Source organism: Talpa occidentalis, unplaced genomic scaffold (assembly GCF_014898055.3).
Source record: "Talpa occidentalis isolate TD23 unplaced genomic scaffold, MPIMG_talOcc4v2.1 talOcc4.13, whole genome shotgun sequence".
NCBI classification, from domain to species: Eukaryota; Metazoa; Chordata; class Mammalia; order Eulipotyphla; family Talpidae; genus Talpa; species Talpa occidentalis.
This window is the reverse complement of record NW_023601322.1, coordinates 62380368-62403690: the sequence shown is the minus strand read 5'-3', so window position 1 is coordinate 62403690 and position 23323 is coordinate 62380368. Positions and strand designations below refer to the sequence as shown.

The window sequence follows — 23323 nt, the reverse complement described above, 5'->3', positions numbered from 1 at the left end:
GGACCCTCGCCAGTGGTCGGGGATCGAACCGGCGCTGCAGAGGCTGCGGACAGCTTCGCAGCCCAGTGCTCAACCGCAGTGCCACCGTTGAGCGGGGGTGGGGGGCTGATTTTTTTTTTTTTAATGCATACAAGAACTGGGGTATAGGCCAGAGGTGCAGGGGTGGGGGTATGAGAGGATTCATCAGAGACAGAATGGGGAACAGAACAGGCGGACTGACTGAAATACACCGCTGAAGGGCTAAGTGGGTGAGACAAGAGGGGTCTGCTGCACCATGTGGTTAGCTCCCTGCCTGGCCCGGGACTGAACTCATGCTGCATTGGCTGCGGATAGCTTCACAGTGCTGTACTTAACCCCTTGCGCCACCAGGGAGGCCCGGATTTTTTTAATTTAAATTAATTTAATGTCATGTAACTAGTTGCTACTCTCTTGGACAGCACAGTTCTAGATTCCTGTATATATGTTTATATTATATATTAAAATGGTTTTAAAGTAGTATACTCTTTAATGTGCTTTAGAAAATTTAATAGTAAAAATTTAATAGTATATTGAATCTTATTTAATATCAGATGCTTTGTTTCTTTCAATGGGTTACATGTATTTTAACTGACAAAAGTAATGCATGTTTTAAATATGTTTTAGAAATAACAAGCATATGATGAAAGTTCTGATCATAGAGTTTTTGAAGGTGTTGATTAATTTGTTCGTTGTTTTAACGTTGTGTGCAATAGCCAACAAGAGCTAACGGTTTTGTAGTCATGGAAAATGCTGACTACACAAATAATGTAAAGAAATTCATAGGAAGATGTTTTTCTGAAGAAAAATTAATTTGACATTTTAGACAAATTTATGTGACGTGAGTAACAGTTGCAGTGTAAGCATAGTGTGTTGTACTTTTTTTTTTATTTTTATTTTTTAAAGATTTATTTTTATTTATTTATACAAGCACTGGGTACAGTCAGAAGCGCGGGAGGGTGAGAGAATTCAGCAGAGCCAGAGCGGGGAGCAGAACAGGCAGACTGACGAAATACACTGCTGAGGGGAACAGCGGGTGGCAGGAGAGGTCTGCGTGCCATGTGGGACCCTCCTCCGGGGACCGGGGAGCAGCCGGGGATAGAACTGGCGCTGCAGAGGCTGTGGGCAGCTTTGCAACCCAGCGCTCAACCGCTGCGCCACTGGGGAGGCCCGTGTTGTACTTTTAATATGCTCTTTAGCTGTTGCTTACAGTAGGTCCAATGAAAGTTATTTAAATTTAAACTAGGTTTCAATAACTTTGTAAATATTTTGACATTTATATTTTTAATAAGTTTATCTGGTTTTTCCATTCAACTAGTCTGAAAATGTTACACAATAGAGCAGCTTTTATGTAAAATATGAAAGATACTTTAATATCATTTTCATGTCAGTATTTTTTCAACTACTTAAAAATGTTTTTAATTAAATTTTTTGAGGAGGCAGAGCAATTATGCCATATAAATGTATACAATGAAAAGTTTCTTTCACTTGTTCTTCTGTTTCTGCCTTCAGTATACAACCTTTGTCTTTTTAGTATTTATGCAAATGTAAACAGATACAATTATTTCATCCTATATCTTTGAATCTGGTGTTATCCTTGTTGATTCTTTTTATAATTACTGTGTATTCTATTGTATGGTTGTCTCATAGCTTAGTCTTTTATTTGTGGCAGTTTGGGTTGTTACAGTCTTTTGCTTTGACATGCCAGAGAAATAATCCTGTATACGTATCACTGTCTGTGTTCAAAGGATTTAAAGACCCAGGAGTGGGATTCTCCCCCTTAGAGTTAGGCTCAGTTTTATTCCTACCACCAGTGTATAAGACGTCCCATTTTCCTCAGGTTTGCCAGTAGCATTGTCTAACTTGTTGTTTGTGCAACACTTAAATATTATTTCTTCTTCTTAGAAACTTCAGGTTTTGTGGATAAACTTTTTGAAAGTCTCTATACTAAGAACTACCTTCCACCTTTGGAACCAGTTAAGCCTGAGCCAAAACAACCTGTCCAAGAAAAAGAAGAAATTAAAGAAGAGGTAATGCAAGGTTTTCTTTTGCTTTTGGGAACTTCTTAGATTCCATTACCAGTATCATTCTTAGTTCAGTGTTGCCCTATTTAAAAGTAATTAACTTATTGAAGTTTCAGGGTTTGAGGTTTGAAGCATAATCTTTATCAGTCCTTAGTTCATTCAATTTAAAGGATTAGAAGAATTTAAGACATGATTGTAGATGGTATCCTAATTGTTTGAACCAAGAAGGAAATTTTGCAGAGTTCGTTTGTAATTCTTTTATGCCCACAAAACTAACTATATGATGAAAGTGTAGGTTCAAAAATCAAGCTGCATGAGTGAAAATAGTTTCTGTATGCATAAATAAAAAATAAATCTTAAAAAAATAAATAAAAATAAAATACACACTATGAGTATTTAGGAGCCAAGGGAGGTAATGTATTTGACTTACTCCTAAATTATTCAGAAAAAAGTTATGGGTATGGATAGGTAAAGAGAGTAATAGGGTAAATCTTCAATAGGTGAATCTAAAATATAGGGATTTTGGGTACTATTCTTGAAAATTTATGGAAGTGTAATTTTATTTTGAAATAAAAAGCTGATCATATAATTGATTATAGTAAAAAGTCAGAAAATAAACATCTTGCTTTGGAGCCCAGCCCTAGCCCTAGGCAATCACTCATTCTTTCTGTCTCTACAGATTGGCCTACTCTGGATAGTGCACTATATAATATGTCATCTTTTGTGTTGACTTCTTAGCATGTTTTCAAGTTTCATTCAAGTTGTAGCATGTATTAGTACTTGATTTTTTTTAAAAAGATTTTTATTTACTTACTCTGGCATAGTAGAACTCGGGTGTAGGGCCTTCCCAGTGGCACAGCAGTTGAGCGCTGGGTTGTGAAGCTGCCTGCAGCCTTTGCAGCACTGGTTCTATCCCCGGCCACTGGGTGAGGGTCCCATACGGCGCGCAGATCTCTCTTGCCACCCTCTGCTCCCCTCAGCAGTGTACTTTGTCAGTCTGCCTGCTCTGCTCTCCGCTCTAACTCTGGTGAATTCTGTCACCCTCCCGCGCTTCTGACTCTACCCAGTGCTTGTATAAATAAATAAATAAATCTTAAAAAAAAAAAAGGGAGAGAACTGGGGTGTAGTCCAGGGATGCAGGTAGTGACAGGATTCACCAGAGACAGAATTGGGGAGCAGAGCAGGCGGATTGACTGAAATACACTGTTGAGGGTAGTAGCGGGTGAAACAGTAGAGGTCTGCTGTGCCATATGTGTGTTAGCTCCCTGGCCGGGATGGAAGTCAGGCTGTCACAGAGATAGCACTGAGACTTAACTCCCTAGGCCACCAGGGAGGCCCGGTGCTTGATTTTTTTTTAATGGCTAAATAGTATTTCTTTATATGGCTTTATCACGTTTTCTTTTTGGGGTTGATAGGCAAATGGGTTTTGGATTTTGGATTTTTTTTTTTTAAAGATTTATATATTTATGCATATAAGAACTGGGGTATAGGCCAGGGGTGTGGGGGTGAGAGGATTCACCAGAGACAGAGTGGGGAACAGAACAGGTGGATTGACTGAAGTACACTGCTGAGGGGAGCAGTAGGCGAGTCAGGAGAGTTCTGCTGCGCCATGTGGGTAGCTCCCTGGCCAGCCAGGTATTGAACTCATGCTGCAGTGGCTGCAGTTAGCTTCATAGGTTTCTTTTACATCTCTTCATAAAAGAGATGTAAAAGAAACCAACTTTGCTCTTTTTCCTTCCTTTTGATATTCTGTATTGTCCAAGGATTTTTTTAGATGGACAAGTATTAACTTTTAACGGGGAAAATTATTCTTGAGAAAAAATCAAAGGATTCAAGAAAAAACATAAGTCCACAAAAAAATGCATAAACATTTCTAGAAACATTATTCATTAAGATCCAATAACCAGGGCCTCTCTGGCGGTACATGGGGTTAAGATGTTTATGCATTTTTCTGTGGACTTATGTTTTATTTTTCTTGAATCCTTCGATTTTTCTCAAGAATAATTTTCCCCGTTAAAAGTTAATACTTGTCCATCTAAAAAAATCCTTGGAAAATACAGAATATCAAAAGGAAGGAAAAAGAGCAAAGTTGGTTTCTTTTACATCTCTTTTATTCTTTAAATCCCACTTTTAATACCTCCCTACGTGTCTTTTACTCATTTCCTCTGTAAATTTTGTTTTCTTGCAGAAACTCAATCATTTATCCTATAGAGTGTTTTACTGTTTGGATTTTGCTGATTGCATCCCAATGGAGTAATATATTCTCTGTATGTCCTGTCAATTGATAGAGAGAATGGTTTTTAAGTGTAGTCTGATTATATAATGTTTTTCTAAGCACCATATGGTTGCCATCTTGTGGCTTCCATTTTATGTTGCCTGAGTTGTTTTCTTTTTAAGACTTTTTTTAATTCATGCATACTAGAGCTGGGGTGCAGGCCAGAGGTGCAGGGGGTGAGAGGACTCCCAGAGACAGAGTGGGGAGCAAAATATGTTGCCTGAGATTTATCAAATTGTTAGCTTTTGTTCCATTCACTCCTGACTAGATACTTATATTTCTACTACTTTTAAGTGACACTTGCTTAGCTCTTGCCAAATGATACTATTTCACCTAACTTTGGTAAAGACTGTACTTCTTTTGAGATTAACTTCTGTTTAAAGACAATAATGCAACCATTAATTCTCTATTTCTGGTGAGTCTTGGTTGTTAGACTTTAGGAAACCATAACATTTTCATTAGTCCCAATACCATTTTTTTTAATTTACATAAAATACTTAGTCTTACTCATTAATTTAATTATTTGATCCTAAAACCCTTTCCCTGAAACAAATCTAAAGCCTTCCTTAAATGAATTATGGTATGAATATTTTTTTTTTTTTTTTTTAAGATTTATTTTTATTTATTTATACAAGCACTGGGTACAGTCAGAAGCGCGGGAGGGTGAGAGAATTCACCAGAGCCAGAGCGGGGAGCAGAGCAGGCAGAAGGACCGAAGTACACTGCTGAGGGGAGCAGCGGGCGGCAGGAGAGGTCTGCGCGCCATGTGGGACCCTCCTCCGGTGGCCGGGGAGCAGCCGGGGATCGAACCGGCGCTGCAGAGGCCGCGGGCAGCTTCGCAACCCAGCGCTCAACCGCTGCGCCACCGGGGAGGCCCCTGAATATGTTTTATAACTAGGAAAAAAACTGTTTTACTATATGATAGTTATAAATAGAGATATGCTATTTTTACTTTTTCAATTTAAAGAATGAATTGCTGTTTTTCTCCACTGCTATTTCTACTTTAAATTAACATTTAAAAATTATCATATTGCTGTTACAGTAGTTTCAGCATCTTTTTTACTTCTCCCTGTTGCCTAACTTTTTGTATGTGATTTACTTCATAATTGTTTCTTTGTATTTATTTGTTCCCTTTTATACCAGAAGGATGATTGGATAAATCTGTTTTGTAATTTATAGAAGAACTCTTCTTATTTCTAATAAATTTTTTCATACAGGTATTTCAGGAGCCAGTAGAAGAAGAACGAGATGGCAGAAAAAAGAAATATCCTAGTCCCCAGAAGACTCGTTCAGAATCTAGTGAGCGAAGGTTTGTGTTTAATTATTAGAAAGACATTGATAACTTTTCAGTTACCTTATAAGGGTATTACAGGATTTTTAACATATAGTCTGACTCTCTTAAGAACTGATTAAAGGAAGAGAGTGTTAAATCTCTTCCTTTCATTCTTTCTGCTTTTTGTCTTTGTCATACTTTATTTTCCTTTTATAAACAGTCATCATTATGTGCTTTCCCCAAGAGCTCAGGGGTGGGAGCTTTCTCCTTAGAGAATATTAATGAAATGTTCCATTTGGTTAGGGGTGCTCAGTGTTAAAATTATCCATAGCATTTTATGTTACTAGTAGCGCAGCTTAGATGTTGAATCATCAGCCTGCCATAAAATAAAATGGTCTTTGTGTAGGAAAACTTTGTATTGAGACTTCTTTCTTTTATAGTTTTGAATTTCTGTTTTCCCCTATTCCTCCTCTTATTTTGGATTCACCTCTTTTTCATTTCTCCCCACCCATTGCAGTTGAGGGAATACCTTTTCTTTTTACATAGTGGATTAGAGGAATTATGTGGCAGTCTTAGAGCTTTCTACTGATTTGCTTGCAGATTTGTTTTCTATAGTGTTCACATGGCTTTTATATCGGTGTATTATAGGACACGTGAGAAAAAAAGAGAAGATGGTAAGTGGAGAGACTATGACCGGTACTATGAACGGAGTGAATTGTACCGTGAGAAATATGACTGGAGAAGAGGTCGGAGTAAAAGCCGCAGTAAGAGCCGAGGCCTGAGTCGGAGTAGAAGTCGAAGTAGGGGACGCAGCAAAGACCGGGATCCAAACAGGAGTGTTGGTGAGTAGATGAGGCATCCCCCTAAATATTATCTTACTATATCACAAGGGCTCAAGAATTTTGTTTGCTTAAAGGTAAATGTACTTTTAATGTGTCTGAACTATGTAGAAACTGGAATGGTTTAAAAAAATGTAATACTGATTTTGGTACAAAGATAGGGCCTCTGTTCTTGGGATAGAATCAAGGTGTTTTGACTAACAAGAAACTATTCATATAACTGTATCATAATTCATGTTTAGACTTAGGTCATTTTGCATAATTGAAACATGTCCATTTATCAACAAAGTTATCACTCTAGGAAGTGGATAGAAACATTGACTTTTTAAGAATAGTTTTTCACATTAGAAGTTAATACACGTCCATCAAAAAAAAATCTCCCACTCTCCCCCAAAATAATTGGTTTGCTGTAAGGTTGCCTGCAGTTTATAAAACTAAAAGGAAAAAATTTACCTTACGTGCCGACATCCCAGCCACTGATCTCCTGGGATATCAGTTTGGGGAATCAATTCTTGGATAGCATTCTTATTAAGTGTCAGTGGAGAAACTGGCCTTTCTTCATTTTAAATTGATGTTGATGTTATGAAAGGTGATTTTACACGTTATTGTTACATATGAGACATTGTTGATGTTTCTGCTCTTAGAATATATTAATAATGAGAGTACTTGGAAATATGGATAGCTCAGTAATTTTCATTCAATATTTTCATCTTTCCTATTCTGTGAGAAAATAAAATTTAAGAACATAAATTTCTGATCTATTTTTTTGTTGTTTGTTTTTATATTGTCTCTAAAGCAGAGCATAGGGAAAGATCAAAGTTTAAGAGTGAAAGAAACGACTTGGAGAGTTCCTATGTGCCTGTGTCTGCACCACCTCCAAACTCTTCTGAGCAGTATTCTTCTGGGGCACAGTCTATTCCCAGCACTGTTACTGTGATCGCACCTGCGCACCATTCTGAAAACACAACTGAGAGTTGGTCTAATTACTATAACAATCACAGCTCTTCCAATTCTTTTGGTCGAAACCCACCACCAAAGAGGCGATGCAGAGATTATGATGGTAAAAACTCTCTTTTGTACCCAAAAGTAATAGTAAAGCAAATGTTGCTTATATTTGCATACACTTATCATTATAGCCCAGATTTTGTTAAAAGGATAATTGAGGAGACTCTTCTTTAGCATATGCTAATTATTGTTTGATTTAATATTTTGACTCTTGTCAAGAAATGTTCAGATTTGACCCTTCAGTTGCTTTTTATTGTTTTTGTTATTTCAGACACTATGTATACCATAAAAATTGGTAGGATGTGATTTCTTTGTGGTATGTTTGGTGCTTGGAATTTGTTAAGCATATGTAACTGACTTACACTATTAACTTGGTGACTTTCTAATTCTGTGAATGGATCAGTGTGTGTGTGTGTGTGTGTGTGTGTGTGTTCTAGTTTTTTTCTTATAGAACTATTTAAATATTTCTAAGTCAACAAGATACTATAATTAACCCTAATGTTTCCAGGGCTTTGTATCCAGGATCTTGGACACCTGCGTTTTCATCTATACTCTTTCTTCCTGGCCTATATTATTTTGAAGCAAATAGTAGATATATCATAAGCATTTTTCTGTAAATATAGAATGTATGTATTTTTATATATAGGAAAGGAACTTTTTACATACTTATACAAATAGGAAATAAAATCATATCCTAAGTCAGGTACAGCTTCAGTTTTACCATTGTCTCCCAACCACTGAGCTCTTTCCCAAGGCCTTTTTTTTTTTTAAAGATTTATTTATCTATGCATACAAGAGCTGGGGTACAGGCCAGAGATGCGGGGGTGAGAGGATTCACCAGAGACAGAGTGGGGAACAGAAGAGGCAGATCTACTGAAATACACTACTGAGGGGAGCAGCGGGGGAATCAGGAGAGGTCTGCTGCGCCATGTGGGTTGCTCCCTGGCCGGCCGGGGATCGAACTTGTGCTGCAGAGGCTCCGGATTGCTTCATGGTGCGGTGCTTAACCTCTTGCTCCACCAGGGAGGCCCCCTCCCAAGACCATTTTAATGTTTCTTATATATCTTTCTAAACACAGTCTATACATGTGTATATAAACAAATGCATCTATCTTCCCCACTTCATTACACAAATGCTTGTTTATTCACACTCTTCTACATAGTGGGTGTTTTTTTTTTTTTAAAATCTAGCAATATTTTCTGGCAATCTCCCTATATTAATATATAAAGAACTTTATATTTTTTAGGCTTCTTAGTATTCTGCAGTACTGGAGAAATGACCTTAACTTATTCCTTATTGACGCACTTTTGGAGTGTGTCTATATTTTGCTCTTAAAAACAATGCTGCAGTGAATAATCTGGGTTTTTTAATGGCCACTTGAATACTTTAAAGTCTCAGCTTGTGAATATATAGAAAAATGGTTGCTTTAGAATAATATGAAAATAAGTAGTTGAAGTTAGGTCAACTAGTTCAGCTCCCTTGTTTTCACCTACCCCGGCCTTTGTTAGTAGATATTTATCTTTCTATTATGAAAACATAGTAATAGCTAGTGGGTTTGTGTTTTAGTGACTAGTTACTTGTTTCTCACTCTGTGTCATTTGCTATCTCAATATATTATAGTGTCATAGTGTAGAAAGTAGAGAGAACACCTGCTTCTACCTTAGGGATATGTCATGATTAACAGAATAATACCAAGAGGACTTTAGACCCCCTAGGGAAGTGCTGTATAAATCAGATTGATGGGTTTTTTTCTTTGTTTTCTGAACTCTAAGTAGGTCATAATAAGATTTTTTTCTTTCATTCTTATAGAAAGAGGATTTTGTGTACTTGGTGACCTTTGTCAGTTTGATCATGGAAATGATCCCCTGGTTGTTGATGAAGTTGCTCTGCCAAGCATGATTCCTTTCCCTCCACCTCCTCCTGGACTTCCTCCTCCTCCACCTCCCGGGATGTTAATGCCTCCGATGCCAGGCCCGGGCCCTGGCCCTGGCCCTGGCCCTGGCCCAGGCCAAGGCCCAGGCCCAGGTCCTGGCCACAACATGAGACTTCCTGTTCCCCAAGGACATGGCCAGCCTCCACCTTCTGTTGTTCTTCCCATACCAAGTAAGTATATGTTCACTGATTGTTTCTTTGGTGGAGGATGATACATAGAAGAACCTGTCTTTTTTTGGCTAACCTAACACTATACTTAAAATTTTTGGAAGATAAGTTGATAATAGAATATGGTATATATTCATATAAATGCCGGTTAAAATGCTGCAATTTCCTTTTCTCCATCCATCTTCGTATTATTGTATTATTTGTTATATCCTCTAAGTATAAAGTATAAATATAATCAACTAATTTATATATCTACAGTCAAAATCTTGCTAGTTTTTTTTAAGATGCTAGGAAAAGAACTCTGCTAATAGTATAGTGAAATTTCTCAATCTTTAAATAAAATGTCTTTAAGAATATTGAAAAAAAAAAAAAGAATATTGAAATAGGGCCTCCAGGCCACCCCGGTGACGCTGCAGGTTGAGCGAAGAAGCACTGTGAAGCTGTCCGTAGCCACCGCAGCGCAGTTTCAATTCCTGGCCAGCCAGGGAGATTCCCACATGCTCCCCTCAGCAGTGTACTTCGGTCAGTCTGCCTGTTGTGTTCCCCACTCTGTCTCTGGTGAAGCCTCTCACCCTCCTCCCCCCCCCCATACCTCTGGCCTAAACCCCAGCTCTGTGTGCATAAATAAATCTTTAAAAAATAAAAATAAAAATTTTGAAATAGGACCTCCCTGGTGGCGCAGGGGGTTAAGCACAGAACTGTGAAGCAATCCACAACCACTGCAGCATGAGTTCGATCCCCGGCTGGCCAGAGAGCTACCACAAGGCGCAGCAGACCTCTCCTGCCTCATCTGTTGCTCCCCTCAGCAGTGTATTTCAGTCAGTCTGACTGTTCTGTTTCCCACTGTCTCTGGTGAGTCCTCTCACCCCCCACATCTCTGGTCTGTACCCCAGCTCTTGTATGCATAAATAAATAGATCTTAAATAAAGAAGAATATTGCAATAGTTTTAAAAACCTTTTATTATGGAAATTTTCAAATATACACAGAAGTAGAATATTAAATTAAGTATTCTATGTGCCATCATCCATCTTCAGTGGCTATCAGTATTCAGCTTTTTCATCCCTTTCTCCTTTTATTTTCCCCGCTTTTTTGGCTTATTTTTTGTTGCTGGAAGAAATTCCTAGTGTCCTATTATTTCAACATTATATCCTTAAGTTTGACTCTCTTTGCTAATGAGGACTATTTTTTGTTGTTGTCATTGTTTTATCAATCTATGCTCTTATATCCACCAAAATTGAATGAGTAATTAGGAGTTGATAGCTTAGCAGAAACCAAGACGAAACTTTTAAAATATTATTTAAAAAATTTATTATGAGTTTAACAACTTGTGTGATAGAAGATAAAACGTGTCTCTATGTATATCTAAATATTATTTATGTCTTATATTAACTATATCTAAAATTCTAAGTTTTTTAAAGATTTATTTATTTATGCATACAAGAACTGGGGTATAAGCCAGAGGTGTGGGGAGTGAGAGGATTTACCAGAGACAGAGCAGGGAGCAGAACAGGCGGGCCTACTGAAACACACTGCTGATGGGAGCAGTGGGCGAGTCAGGAGAGGTCTGCTGTGCCATGTGGGTCAGCTCCCCGGCTGGGGATCGAACACATGCTGCAATGTTTGGTGATAGCTTGGAAGTGCTGAGACTTTAACCCCTATGCCACCAAGGAGGCCCTGTATCTAAAATTCTAAAGGATATTTCTAAACACATAAGAAAATTTACTTGAAGAAATTTAACATTGTTAAGTGATCACAGATATTAAGAATGATTGTCATTCATATTATTTAAGCAATACTTTTTTGTTGTTATTGTTAAAGATTTATTTATTTATTATTTATACAAGCACTGGGTACAGTCAGAAGCGCAGGAGGGTGAGAGAATTCACCAGAGCCAGAGTAGGGAGCAGAGCAGGCAGAAGGACCAAAGTACACTGCTGAGGGGAGCAGCGGGCGGCAGGAGAGGTCTACGTGCCATGCGGGACCCTCCTCCCGTGGCCGGGGAGCAGCCGGGGATCAAACCGGTGCTACTGAGGCTGCGGGCAGCTTCGCAACCCAGCGCTCAACCGCTGCGCCACCGGGGAGGCCCTAAACAATACTTTAAAAATTTTCTTTTTTAAAACTTTACATTTTGAAATTATAGCCTTATAAGATGTTCAGAAGTCATTTAGCATGATCTTTGTACCTATCACCTTTTATTTGTGCAGTAGCATCCTTACGGAACATATTTCAAGTTAATAAAGATTTGGAGTCATGCTTAAATTTGGTCAATAGAAATATGGCTCTTTTAACTCAGTGTTTGTGAATGCTTAATATTGTGACAAAAGTGGTGTAAATGAAGCCTGAGATTTTATTCCTCAGATAAAAAAGCATCTTTATATACAGTTTCTCCTACTGTCTGAAAAGAGGAGGTTCCTATTTGGTAGGATTTGGTAGGTTATTTTTGGGGTCTAGAAATACTGTTACCATGAATTTATATGGAAAATTTAATGTGAATCCTATCATTTCCCCATGTATTCCTATGAAAAATTTCAAGGAAACAGAAAAGTTGAAAGTATTATATGTTGATCATCCATATACTCATCATTCAGTTTCTGCAGTTAACATTTTACTATATACATTTGGATTATTACATGCCATTTTAATTTTTGATTCATTTCATGCATAGCTCATTGCAGACATCAACTTAAACATGTCTGTAGAACATAACGTCACCCCAGAAAGTTTGTTCAAGTCCCTTCCCCGCTATTTTCCACCTCAATCCCTGAGGCAATCAGTTCTGCTATTTTCTTCCGGGATAAGTTTTGTCTGTTCTAGAACTAAGATGTCATTTTTAATTAATTATGCAGCTCACAGTGCTTAAGCAATTACATATATCAAATTCCTTAATTCTGTTCTCAGCCAAAGTAGGTAATTAGTATCAAGTAGAAACTATAATACCCTACCTTTCACTTGTGTTTTTAGGACCACCCATAACACAGTCAAGTTTGATAAACAACCGTGACCAGCCTGGGACAAGTACAGTCCCCAATCTTGCACCAGTGGGAGCAAGACTACCTCCTCCTTTACCCCAGAACCTCCTTTATACAGTATCAGAACGTAAGTAATTGTTGTTTGACTTAAAAATAGAAAAGCCAAGTTTTCTCCTATTTGGTTACTCTGTTAAAAAAATAGATAGTTAAATATCTCTTTTCAGGGACTGTGGCTTATAAAGATTATGTTGTGTTCACAAGGCAATTTTCTTTGAGATTATGCTGTATAAAATACAGGTTAGCTATATTATGATTTTGTGTGATATTGGGAAAGGCAAGAATTTCTGTTTTAAAGAAGTCTACTCTGATGTAGCAAAATACAGTGTCTTCTAAAGTCATTTTATTTCTAAACTTCTGTTGAAAAATTGTTCCTCTGAATGAGTTTCTAAAACATAAGGTTTTATCTTCTAAGAGTCAAATAAAATATTGTTAATAATGATGTTACCTGTATGCTGAAGTGAAGATAGCGTCATTTAAACTAATATTAACATGACATTGTATTGGCACTGGAACTTTGGTGAAGCATGTGCACATGTTGAATTGTGAAGTTGTACTCCCCAAATTTTTCAGTTATGTAAAAAAATGGCAAATCAATTAAATTATTTAAAATGATGAACTATAATATTTAGTGGTTAGGTTATTGTAAGTTTTATTTAATGATTTATTTTATTTATGCATACAAGAACTGGGGTGTAGGCGAGGTGCCAGGGGTGGAGGGGGCGCAGCAGTGGGAGGATTCACCAGAGTGGGGAACAGAACAGGCAGATCTACTGAAATACACTGCTGAGGGGAGCAGCAGGCAAGGCAGTAGAGATCTGCTGCGCCATGGGGGTCAGCTCCGTGGCTAAGGATTGAACTCAGGCCACAGTGGTTGGTGATAGCTTGATAGCACTGAGACTTTAACTCCTGCACCACCAGGGTGGCCAGCGCATTATGTTTAATGTTTTCCTTAAATTCCAATTCTCTTATTTCTTGGATTTTTCAAATTTTTTTTTTTAAGGTTTTTTTTTTTTTTTTTATAGAGGCATGTTTATTTGTTTGTTTGTTTGTTTGTTTATACATGCACTGGGTACAGTCAGAAGTGCGGGAGGGTGAGAGAATTCACCAGAGCCAGAGCGGGGAGCAGAGCAGGCAGAAGGACTGAAGTACACTGCTGCGGGGAGCAGCGGGCGGCAGGAGAGGTCTGCGCGCCATGTGGGACCCTCCTCCGGTGGCCGGGGAGCAGCCAGGGATCGAACCGGTGCTGCAGAGGCCGCGGGCAGCTTCGCAACCCAGCGCTCAACCGCTGCGCCACCGGGGAGGCCCTCAAATTTTGTTTTTAATTTACTAAAGCTTATACTTTCAATTTACTGAAGCTTAAACTCCTTTCTCAAAAAACGTAAAAATAAGGTCTTTATTGTCGTTAAAAATGTCAGGGAGTGAGATTTTTTTTTCCAAGAGTGTGGATACATTCATCTTTTATGTTAACAGTACTTGTCAAAACAGTTTCTTTTGCCTCCTAAACTTTTCTTCATCTTTGTCATGTCTTGGAGAGTTAAATTCAACAAGTGTTTAGGCATATTTTAAAATCCTTTTTCCATCATTTATTATTGAGACCTTGGACAGGTTACTTAACCCCTCAGTTTCATCTTTTTTTATTTTATTTATTTATTTATTTATTTTTAAAAACATTTTATTTATTCATACAAGCAATGGGTACAGTCACAAGCGCGGGAGGGTGAGAGAATTCACCAGAGCCAGAGCGGGGAGCAGAGCAGGCAGAAGGACCGAAGTACACTGCTGAGGGGAGCAGCGGGCGGCAGGAGAGGTCTGCGGCCATGTGGGACCCTCCTCTGGTGGCCGGGGAGCAGCCGGGGATCGAACTGGCGCTGCAGAGGCTGCGGGCAGCTTCGCAACCCAGCGCCCAACCGCTGCGCCACCGGGGAGGCCCTTCATCTTTTTTTAAAAAAAAGATTTATTTTTACTTATTTATGTGTACAAGAACTGGGGTGTAGGCCAAAGGTACAAGGTGTGAGAAGATTCACCAGAGAGGTGGGGAACAGAACAGGCAGACTGACTGAAACACACTGCTGAGGGGAGCAGCGGGGGAGACGGTAGAGGTCTGCTGTGCCATGTGGATTGTTCCCTGGCTGGCTGGGGATCGAACTCGTGCTGCCGTGGCTGCGGACAGCTTCATAAGCTATGTCTTAATCCCTTGCACCACCAGGGAGGCCCTGTTTTATGAAATATTAATTATATTTTTCCCTCAGACCAATGAAAGGTAACAACTTCCCATTTGCATTAGTAAATTACTGCTTTCAAATATAGCATTCCTTATTTATTTATTTATTTATTTATTTATTTATTTATTTATTTATTTATTTATACAAGAACTGGGGTACAGGCCAGATGCGTGGGAGGGTGAGAGGATTCACCAGAGACAGAGCAGGGAACAGAACAGGCAAACTGACGAAACACAATACTGAGGGGAGCAGCTGGCGAGACAAGTGAGGTCTGCTGCGCCATGTGGGACCCTCACGGGCCAGCCGGGATTGAACCGGTGCTGCGGAGGCTGTGGACAGCTTCACAGCACTGCACTCAACCGCTGCACCACTAGGGGAGGCCCCAAAGATAGTATTTCATGCAGTACCAGTGTTGATAGAGATTTAATTGTTGGCAGCTGAATATTTTGAAAATTATAGAATACACATATTGGATGATTTAAAACTCTATAAGCCACTTTCTTAAAAGCTAAAAATTTGATTCTAAAATTTGTAGAGGAATTTGAAAGCCTATTAGATAATACTTAATAGCAATCTTAATCATTCAAAAAAATTTTTTTGTTGTAGTATGGGTCAGTAATAGATTTTTTTTTTTTTTTTTTTTAAGATTTCATTTATACAAGCACTGGGTACAGTCAGAAGCGTGAGAAGGTGAGAGAATTCACCAGAGCCAGAGCAGGGAGCAGAACAGACAGGCTGACGAAGTACACTGCTGAGGGGAGCAGCGGGCGCGGCAGGAGAGGTCTGCGCTCCATGTGGGACCCTTGCCGGCGGCCGGGGATCAAACCGGCACTGCGGAGGCTGCGGGCAGCTTTGCAGCCCAGCGCTCAACTGCTGTGCCACTGGGGAGGCCCAGTAATAGATTTACTTAATTTTAAAGTTTTTTAAAATTGTCCTTGAGGAGCCCCCTGGTGGCACAAGGGGTTAAGCACAGCACTGTGAAGCTCTCTGCAGCCTCTGTGGCATGAGTTCAGTCCACGGACAGGCTGATCAGGGAGCTACCTACATGACGCTACCTACATGGAGCTACCTACCTGCATCAGGGAGCTACCTCTCCGGTCTTGCCGACAGCAGTGTATTTCAGTCAATCTGCCTGTTCTGTTCCTCACTCTCTCTGGTGAATCCTCGCTGGCCTAGACCCCAGTTCTTGTATGCATAAATATATAAATCTTTTTTTTTTTTAAGATATTTTTATACAAGAACTGGGGTACACTGAGAGACGCAGGAGGGTGAGAGAATTCACCAGAGACAGAGTGGGGAGCAGAACAGGCAGATGGACCGAAGACACAGCTGAGGGAAACAGCGGATGAGGCAGGAGGGGTCTGCCGCGCCATGTGGGTTTCTCCCTGGCTGGCCGGGATCGAACCCATGCTGCAGAGGCTGCTGACAGCTTCACAGTGCGGCGCTCAACCCGCTGTGCCACCGGGGAGGCCCTAAATAAATAAATCTTGGGAAAAAAATAAAATGAAACTGTCTTTGAGACATAAGATGAATCCTTCAGGGCCTCCCTAGTGGCGCAGGGGTTAAGGTCTCAACTTTATCTAGCTATCGCCAGCCACTGTGGCGTGAATTTGATACCCAGCAAGGGAGCTACGGTGCAGCTAGAGGTGCAATGGGTGTCTAGCCCATTGCTGCCTTCATTAGTGTATTCCAGTAGATCCAGGAGAGCCTGCTCTGCTCTCCACTCTGTCTCTGGTGAATCCTCTCACCCTTCTACCCCCTGCACGTCTGGCCTATACCTCAGTTCTTATATGCATAAATAAATAGAAGTAAATCTTTTAAAAATTATTAATTCATAATGCAGAAAATTTATGCATGAATAACAAGTATATCAATCAATACTAAGTTGTGGAGTTTTGTTAGCAGGAACCCAAAGTAAAAGAAAAATGAAATCTGAATTTTCGGAGGTAAAACTAGGAGGCTGATCAATGCTAAATATAGGAGATATACAAATGAGCAGTAAGAAATGAGTCTTCTAGAAGAAAGTAGAAATCTAATAGTGGGGAAAAATACATCTTTAAAAAACCAACAAAATCCAAGCCAAAATCTGTTTTGCCGTTAGTAAATGAACATAATGCCTCAGAAACACAAGTGTGATAAAGGAACTAATTCTGCCAAAAATAAAACCTTCTAGTCTGTAATTATTACCTGTTTTGAAAGACAACGATTGAATGTTAAAAGAAGGAAAAGAAACTACCCCTTTGTAAAACTGGAGAGGGTATGTGTGGCTCCTGATAATGCTATTTAAAAGTTAATATTAAGAAGTTACAGCTGAGGGCCTCCACTGGTGGCGCAGCAGTTGAGCGCTGGGCTGCGAAGCTGCCCGCAGCCTCTGAAGTGCTGGTTCCATCCCCAGCCTCCAGGCAAGGGTCCCACATGGCACGACAGACCCGCTGCTCCCCTCAGCAGTGTACTTTGTCACTCTGCCTGTTCTGCTCTCCACTCTGGCTCTGGTGAATTCTCTCACCATCCCACGCTTCTGACTGTACCCAGTGCTTGTATGTATGTATGCATAAATAAATAAATAAATAAATAAATAAATAAATAAATAAATAAATCTTTAAAAAAAAAGTTAAAGCTGAGAAAAAAACTCTTTGAAATTTTATCATTTTTGTTGAGTGAAAATGTCACATATTTTGAGAGGATTTGAATAATGAGATGAATTGGTATTTCATGGAAAGAAGCAATATCACATACCCATTAAAATCAGTTATTTCCTCTGAAGTACTTAAACACTACTCAAATTTTAAGTCACCAACTCTAAATATCTTTTTGGTTTTCATAAGACCTTTTTAAAGTATACTTACCCTTCTATCTAAAATTTGGTGTGTTTCCTCTGCTTCTTTAGAGACATAGTACAAATATTTTATAACTGCTAAGTATATTATACTGGCTATGTGCAATTGTCAGTTTTCAAATAAATTTGTGTAAGTTATCTTTATCCCTCAAAAAATAACTTTTTTTGCTATCAGCTATATAAAGTTACTATAATACTGTATTCCTAAACTTGAGGCTCCTCATTTAATTCTAACATTTCTCTGTGCAGAATGAAGGATTTTGATATCTAAAAGAGTGAATTGGTTTCCAATAGACTATCTTCTGCCTTTAGTTTCTCCCCTGTGTTTTATTTGGATTTATATTGGATTAGTTGTCATAGTGCCCATTTCAACATACAGATTCTCATCCAAAGAAATACTTAATTGTCGTTGGGTTACTTTAAGTAAATAATCTTTAATTCTTTTAAGTGACTCTTTATTGAGTTCCTGCTATATGCCAGGCACCATTTAAGTCCTAGAACTCAAGAAGGTGTGCCAGTGACCTTGGAGTCTAAAGGAGAAGATATAATAAAATGTCAATATTTGGAAGAGGTAGCCTTTTATTTTTCTAAATTGAACCTTTTAGTTTCAAATATACCTTATGTTTTTTTTCCCCCTGTAAGTACTTTTGAAGACAAAAATCAGAAAAATCATGAAGAATAACTAAAATTTTAGTTTGAATAAAGACTGTTGTCAGCTGACTCAACTGAACATATTATGAATGTGAAAATGTTGCTATCAGGCGTGTAAGATACATGAACAGTTTAAGACAGGAATGTGAAACTGGAGATGTTTGTGGTTTGGAATTACCCAGTCACTCCCTACACTGACCAAAGCTAAATTGAGTGACTATAAATTGTGACTAGGTCATCTTCACCATTTTTGTAACTTTTAACAAATTACATTTTGCTTGGTTTTTTTTTTTTTTTTTTTTTTTTTTTAAGATTTATTTACGTATGCATACAAGAGCTGGGGTACAGGCCAGAGGTGTGGGGGGTGAGGGGATTCACGAGAGAGAGTGGAGAACAGAACAGGCAGATTGACCAAAGTACAATGCTGAGGGGAGCAGTGGGCGAGTCAGGAGAGGGCTGCTTTGCCATGTGGGTTGCTCCCTGGTGGGCCGGGGGATCAAACTCGGTGCTGCATAGGTTGTGTCTTAACCACTTGTGCCACCGGGAGGTCTTGCTTGTATTTCTTCATTTACACATTCACCACTTTGAACATTTACCTGTGTATGGTTAATCTCTAACTCATCTCTGATTCGATTATTTTTGAAAAACCCCAAATGTTAACATTTCATTTGCAAGCTTTTTATTATGTGTCTCCAAAAGATAAGGATTCAACATACATGTGCCCATGTATGCACAAATACATATGCAATCACAGTATTTTATCATTCTTCACAAAAAATTTATGACAGTTCACTATTGTCAAGTATCCAGTCAGTATTCATATTTCATAATTGTATCATAAATTTCCTTTTACAGCTGATTTGTTTAAAACTGGATCCAGGGTTATGTATTACATTTATTCATTCATTCATTTATTTATTTATGCATAGAAGAACTGGTGTGTAGGCCGGAGGTGGGGGGTGGGTTAAGAGGATTCACCAGAAGCAGAGTGGGGAGCAGAGCAGGCTTGATCTTGTGAAATATACCGCCGAGGGAAGAAGTGGGCGAGAGAGGAGAGATCTGTTGCACCATATGTAGGTTAGCTCCCTGGCTGGGAATTGAACTCAGGTTTTCATGGTGGTAGTGCTGAGACTTAACCCGTAGACCACGAGCGAGGCCCTACATTCTACGGTTAGCTGTTGTGTCTGTTAAGTCTTGAAAAATCTGTACTGCTTCCCCCTACATATTTTTTTCCTTGACAATTTTTTGTTTGTTTTTGAAGAAACAGACCATTTGTCCTTAAGGATTTTTTCACATTCTCAACTTGGCACATTTCTGTCTCCCTATTTCCTGTAAATTAGAGATAAGAGCTAGAGGAGCTAGTGTTAATTCAGTTCCTATGTGGAATTTTGGGGGGTCTGGGGGAGCATGACTATTTCATTGATGGGGCTATGTACTAATACTGCAGTACATCACAATGTTCGCAATATTGAGCTGTCGTCTTTCTGTGTTACATTTTTCAGCATTTATAGGTGTGTTCATTCTGACCCACTCATTTTACAAGTTGGTAATGGTTTCAACAGCTATTTGTGATCACTGTCTAAGTCTTCTGTTTTCCTTATAGGTTATAAAAGTGTGATGTTCTGATTCTATGATTTCTTCTACATTTATTGGTTGGCATTCAACAAATTAGAACTTCTCATTTTTAACCACTAGGTTAATGTGAAATGCAGTTTTTCACAGGAAAGGCCAGATAAATGCTTGTTTCCATTCATTTGTCAGTTTTCAGAATAATGAACTCATGAAAATTTAACATGTTTGCTACCTTTTTCCCTATTACAGCCCTTTTTGATATTCAAAACCTTTGATCACTGGTAGCCTCTTCATATTGGTTCCTACTGGTGGTTTGGTTACCATTGTTTTGATTTGTTTTTTTTTTTTTTAAAGATTTATTTATTTATTTATACAAACACTGGGTACAGTCAGAAGTGTGGGAGGGTGAGAGAATTCACCAGAGCCAGAGAGGAGAGCAGAGCACAACAGGCGAGTGACGAAGTACACTGCTAAAGGGAGCAGCGGGCGGCAGGAGAGGTCTGCACACCATGTGGGACCCTCGCCCTGGCAGCCGGGGATCGAACTGGCGCTGAAGAGCTTCGCAGCCCAGCGCTCAACCGCTGCGCCACCGGGGAGGCCCTGTTTTGATTTGTTTTTGACATGCTATTGTTTGATAGCCATTTTCCTTCTGGAAGGATAAGGTGTATCAAGGTACCAGACTCATCTTATAAAATTCCTGCTCAGACCTAGAATCAGTCTTTTATTTAAGAAATGGTTTGTTTTTGAAATAATGTTCAGTGGTCTGAATAGGTTTAGGAAATCAGACTTCATTTGAATAAACAGCTTGCTTTTTTTTTTTTTTTTTTTTTTTAAGATTTATTTATTGATGCACACAAGAGCTGGGGTTTAGGCCAGAGGTGTGGTGGGGGGGGTGAGTGTATTCACTAGAGACAGAGTGGGGAACAGAACAAGCAGATCAACCAAAGTACACTGCTGAGGGAAGCAGCAGGCGAGTCAGGAGAGGTCTGCTGCGCCATGTGGGCAACTGCTCCCTGGCAGGCCCGGGAATCGAACTCGTGTTGGAGAGGCTGCAGACAGCTTCATGGGTTGCGTCTTAACCCTTGCACCACCAGGGAGGCCCTCTGAAGTGTTTGAATACATGCTCTTTGTCATTTGTTTCAAAAAGGACATTGTGCAGGGCCTCCCCGGTGGCGCAGCGGTTGAATGCTGGTTTGCGAAGCTGCCCGCTGCCTCTGCAGCGCTGGTTCGATCCCCGGCTGCTCACCGGCCACCGGAGGAGGGTCCCATATGGCGCGCAGACCTCTCCTGCCGCCCGCTGCTCCCCTCAGCAGTGTACTTCGGTCCTTCTGCCTGCTCTGCTCCCCGCTCTGGCTCTGGTGAATTCTCTCACCCTCCCGTGCTTCTGACTGTACCCAGTGCTTGTATAAATAAATAAAATAAATATTTAAAAAAAAAAAAAAAAGGACATTGTGCAAACTAGTTTTTTATTTTCAAATTTGCTTTGAGAATTATTAATTAAATATACATGCTACGTTGAGTGGTATATCATAAATCATAGTCATAAGGACTGAGGTTACATTTACTATTCTCCTTTGCACACTACTTTATTCTCCAAGGAGTTCTCTGTAGTAGGTCAGTCTTTAAACTACTTCCAGATCTTTGAGATTTTGTAACGTAGTGGTTGCATAATTCTTTTTTACTGTAAATTTTGAAAGAATAAGTGTTAAATGTACAATTATATGTACATTTATTTCTCACTTTCTCCTTGGAAGAGAAAGGTAGTGAAATTTAGCTTCTATTTCCCTTTTGCATTTACCATGAAATTAAGTGGTTGCTTTGTGGCTTGTCCTATTAAGGTATTTTGAAAAGTCTTTAGGAGCTTTGTAACTTTCAATGACATTTCTTAAGATGTAAAAAATATTCTAAATTTGCTTTATTTTGTCTTTTGCCATCTAATGAATGCCTGACTGTGAGCATAACATGTTGATTAAATCTTATAAGTAGGTCTCATTAGAGTTGTCAATGAAAAGGACTATTTAAATGACTATTTAAATGACTAACCAAAGAGGTTTTGCTCCTTGATACCTTGTCCTTTTTAATCCACTTCTGTAAAATTTGACTTCATTGTGTTTGATATTCTTGCATTGGTATATATAAACTCAGAATGTACTTACTCTCACAAAGTGGTTCTTAACATCTGAGATAATTACCTGTGTACAGTGGCTGATGTGTTTATCTGGGATTTGTGTCCTTTTTTCCCCTTTCTCTGTATTTGTTATCCACCTGCTCCTGGATAACAAATTTTTATTATCTTGTTTAATTTTTCCTTTTGAATATTCCTTATTCTCCGTGAGGGTATGTTTGTAGTGGTTTTTCTATTTAAAGTTTCTTTATTATTGTTCCTTTTCTTTATCCAGACATAGGAGTATATTTTGTACAAACATGAAATTATCTAAGTTTGGGGAGGAATGTTAGTTTTCTTTTTTTTTCTAATTGTGCAACAGCCTTCCTGCCACATGAAGGCATATTCATGACAGAACAAAACTGCTTGACAAGCAGCTCAGGGCTCCTTTGTCTAATAACTTGATGCTCACTTTTGGGTTAAATTAGCAAATAGTTGTTCCCTTTAAGATTTTAACAAATGGAGACGTTTGCTGTCATACTCCCTAATTCTTACTCTTTTCTTTATACCTTAGTGCATCCTAACGAGTTGCATGTCTGTTTCTTGAGTTAGAAAGAATCTCAGTAATATCTTTCTCTACTACTGTTCTTGGTGGTGTAATTTTTTCTGTTCTTGGCTCAAAGTCTCAGCAAGAATTCATTACCCTAAGAGAAGCTGTGCCTCTCAATCCCGGTTGCCTTCCTATTCTTTCCTCTGTAGGACAGCCCATGTACTCTCGTGAACATGGCGCTGCTGCATCTGAGCGACTTCAGTTGGGGACACCGCCTCCTCTGCTGGCAGCTCGTTTGGTGCCACCTCGAAACCTCATGGGATCTTCCATTGGGTACCATACCTCAGTCTCCAGCCCTACCCCTCTGGTCCCAGGTAAGCTTTGCTACAGATGACCATCCACCTCCCTGATCTTTTGTACCATAAACTGCCCAGCCTTGTGGGTGACCTGGCATCCTGATTTGCTGTCGAATTCCCATTAAATTTCTTAGATGGTAGTATTTTCTGTTCTTCTACTACTTTGGTTTGTCCCTAGTGGCTGCTAGATGATTAGGCCTCCTGTGCGTCTGTCATCTCTGGTGTCCTCTGTATTTACTTTCAGTACCTCGGTAACAAGTCATGCTAGTTCCTTGAACTAGTTCTAATCAGGTGGATAGGGAGAGGATATCTACTTGAGTGTTTTCTAATTAATTATATATTAGAAGAAAAACTAGATTAATTTTTCCTTTAGACAAGACCAAAAAGCATCTAGTTTCTTGCTAATCATGGATGAACTTTTCTTTTTCTCCTCTGCCCTTTGTTGTATGGACTATTGTATAGCATAGTAAT

General features: G+C 39.2%; 1 protein-coding gene across 4 annotated transcripts in view; it reads left to right on the top strand.

The window, feature by feature from the left end:
- RBM27 (RNA binding motif protein 27) overlaps positions 1–23323 on the top strand; it is a 78209-nt gene that overhangs the window by 18252 nt on the left and 36634 nt on the right. Inside the window, exons 3-9 of one of the 4 annotated variants that reach the window (XM_037509008.2) lie at positions 1921–2045; positions 5532–5623; positions 6236–6429; positions 7226–7486; positions 9241–9534; positions 12494–12628; positions 22706–22870. In XM_037509008.2, coding sequence (XP_037364905.1) covers positions 1921–2045; positions 5532–5623; positions 6236–6429; positions 7226–7486; positions 9241–9534; positions 12494–12628; positions 22706–22870 — 1266 coding nt within the window. Of the gene's footprint in view, positions 1–1920; positions 2046–5531; positions 5624–6235; positions 6430–7222; positions 7487–9240; positions 9535–12493; positions 12629–22705; positions 22871–23323 lie in introns of all 4 variants that reach the window. The other 3 variants (XM_037509007.2, XM_037509010.1, XM_037509009.2) reach the window with 3 other exon arrangements.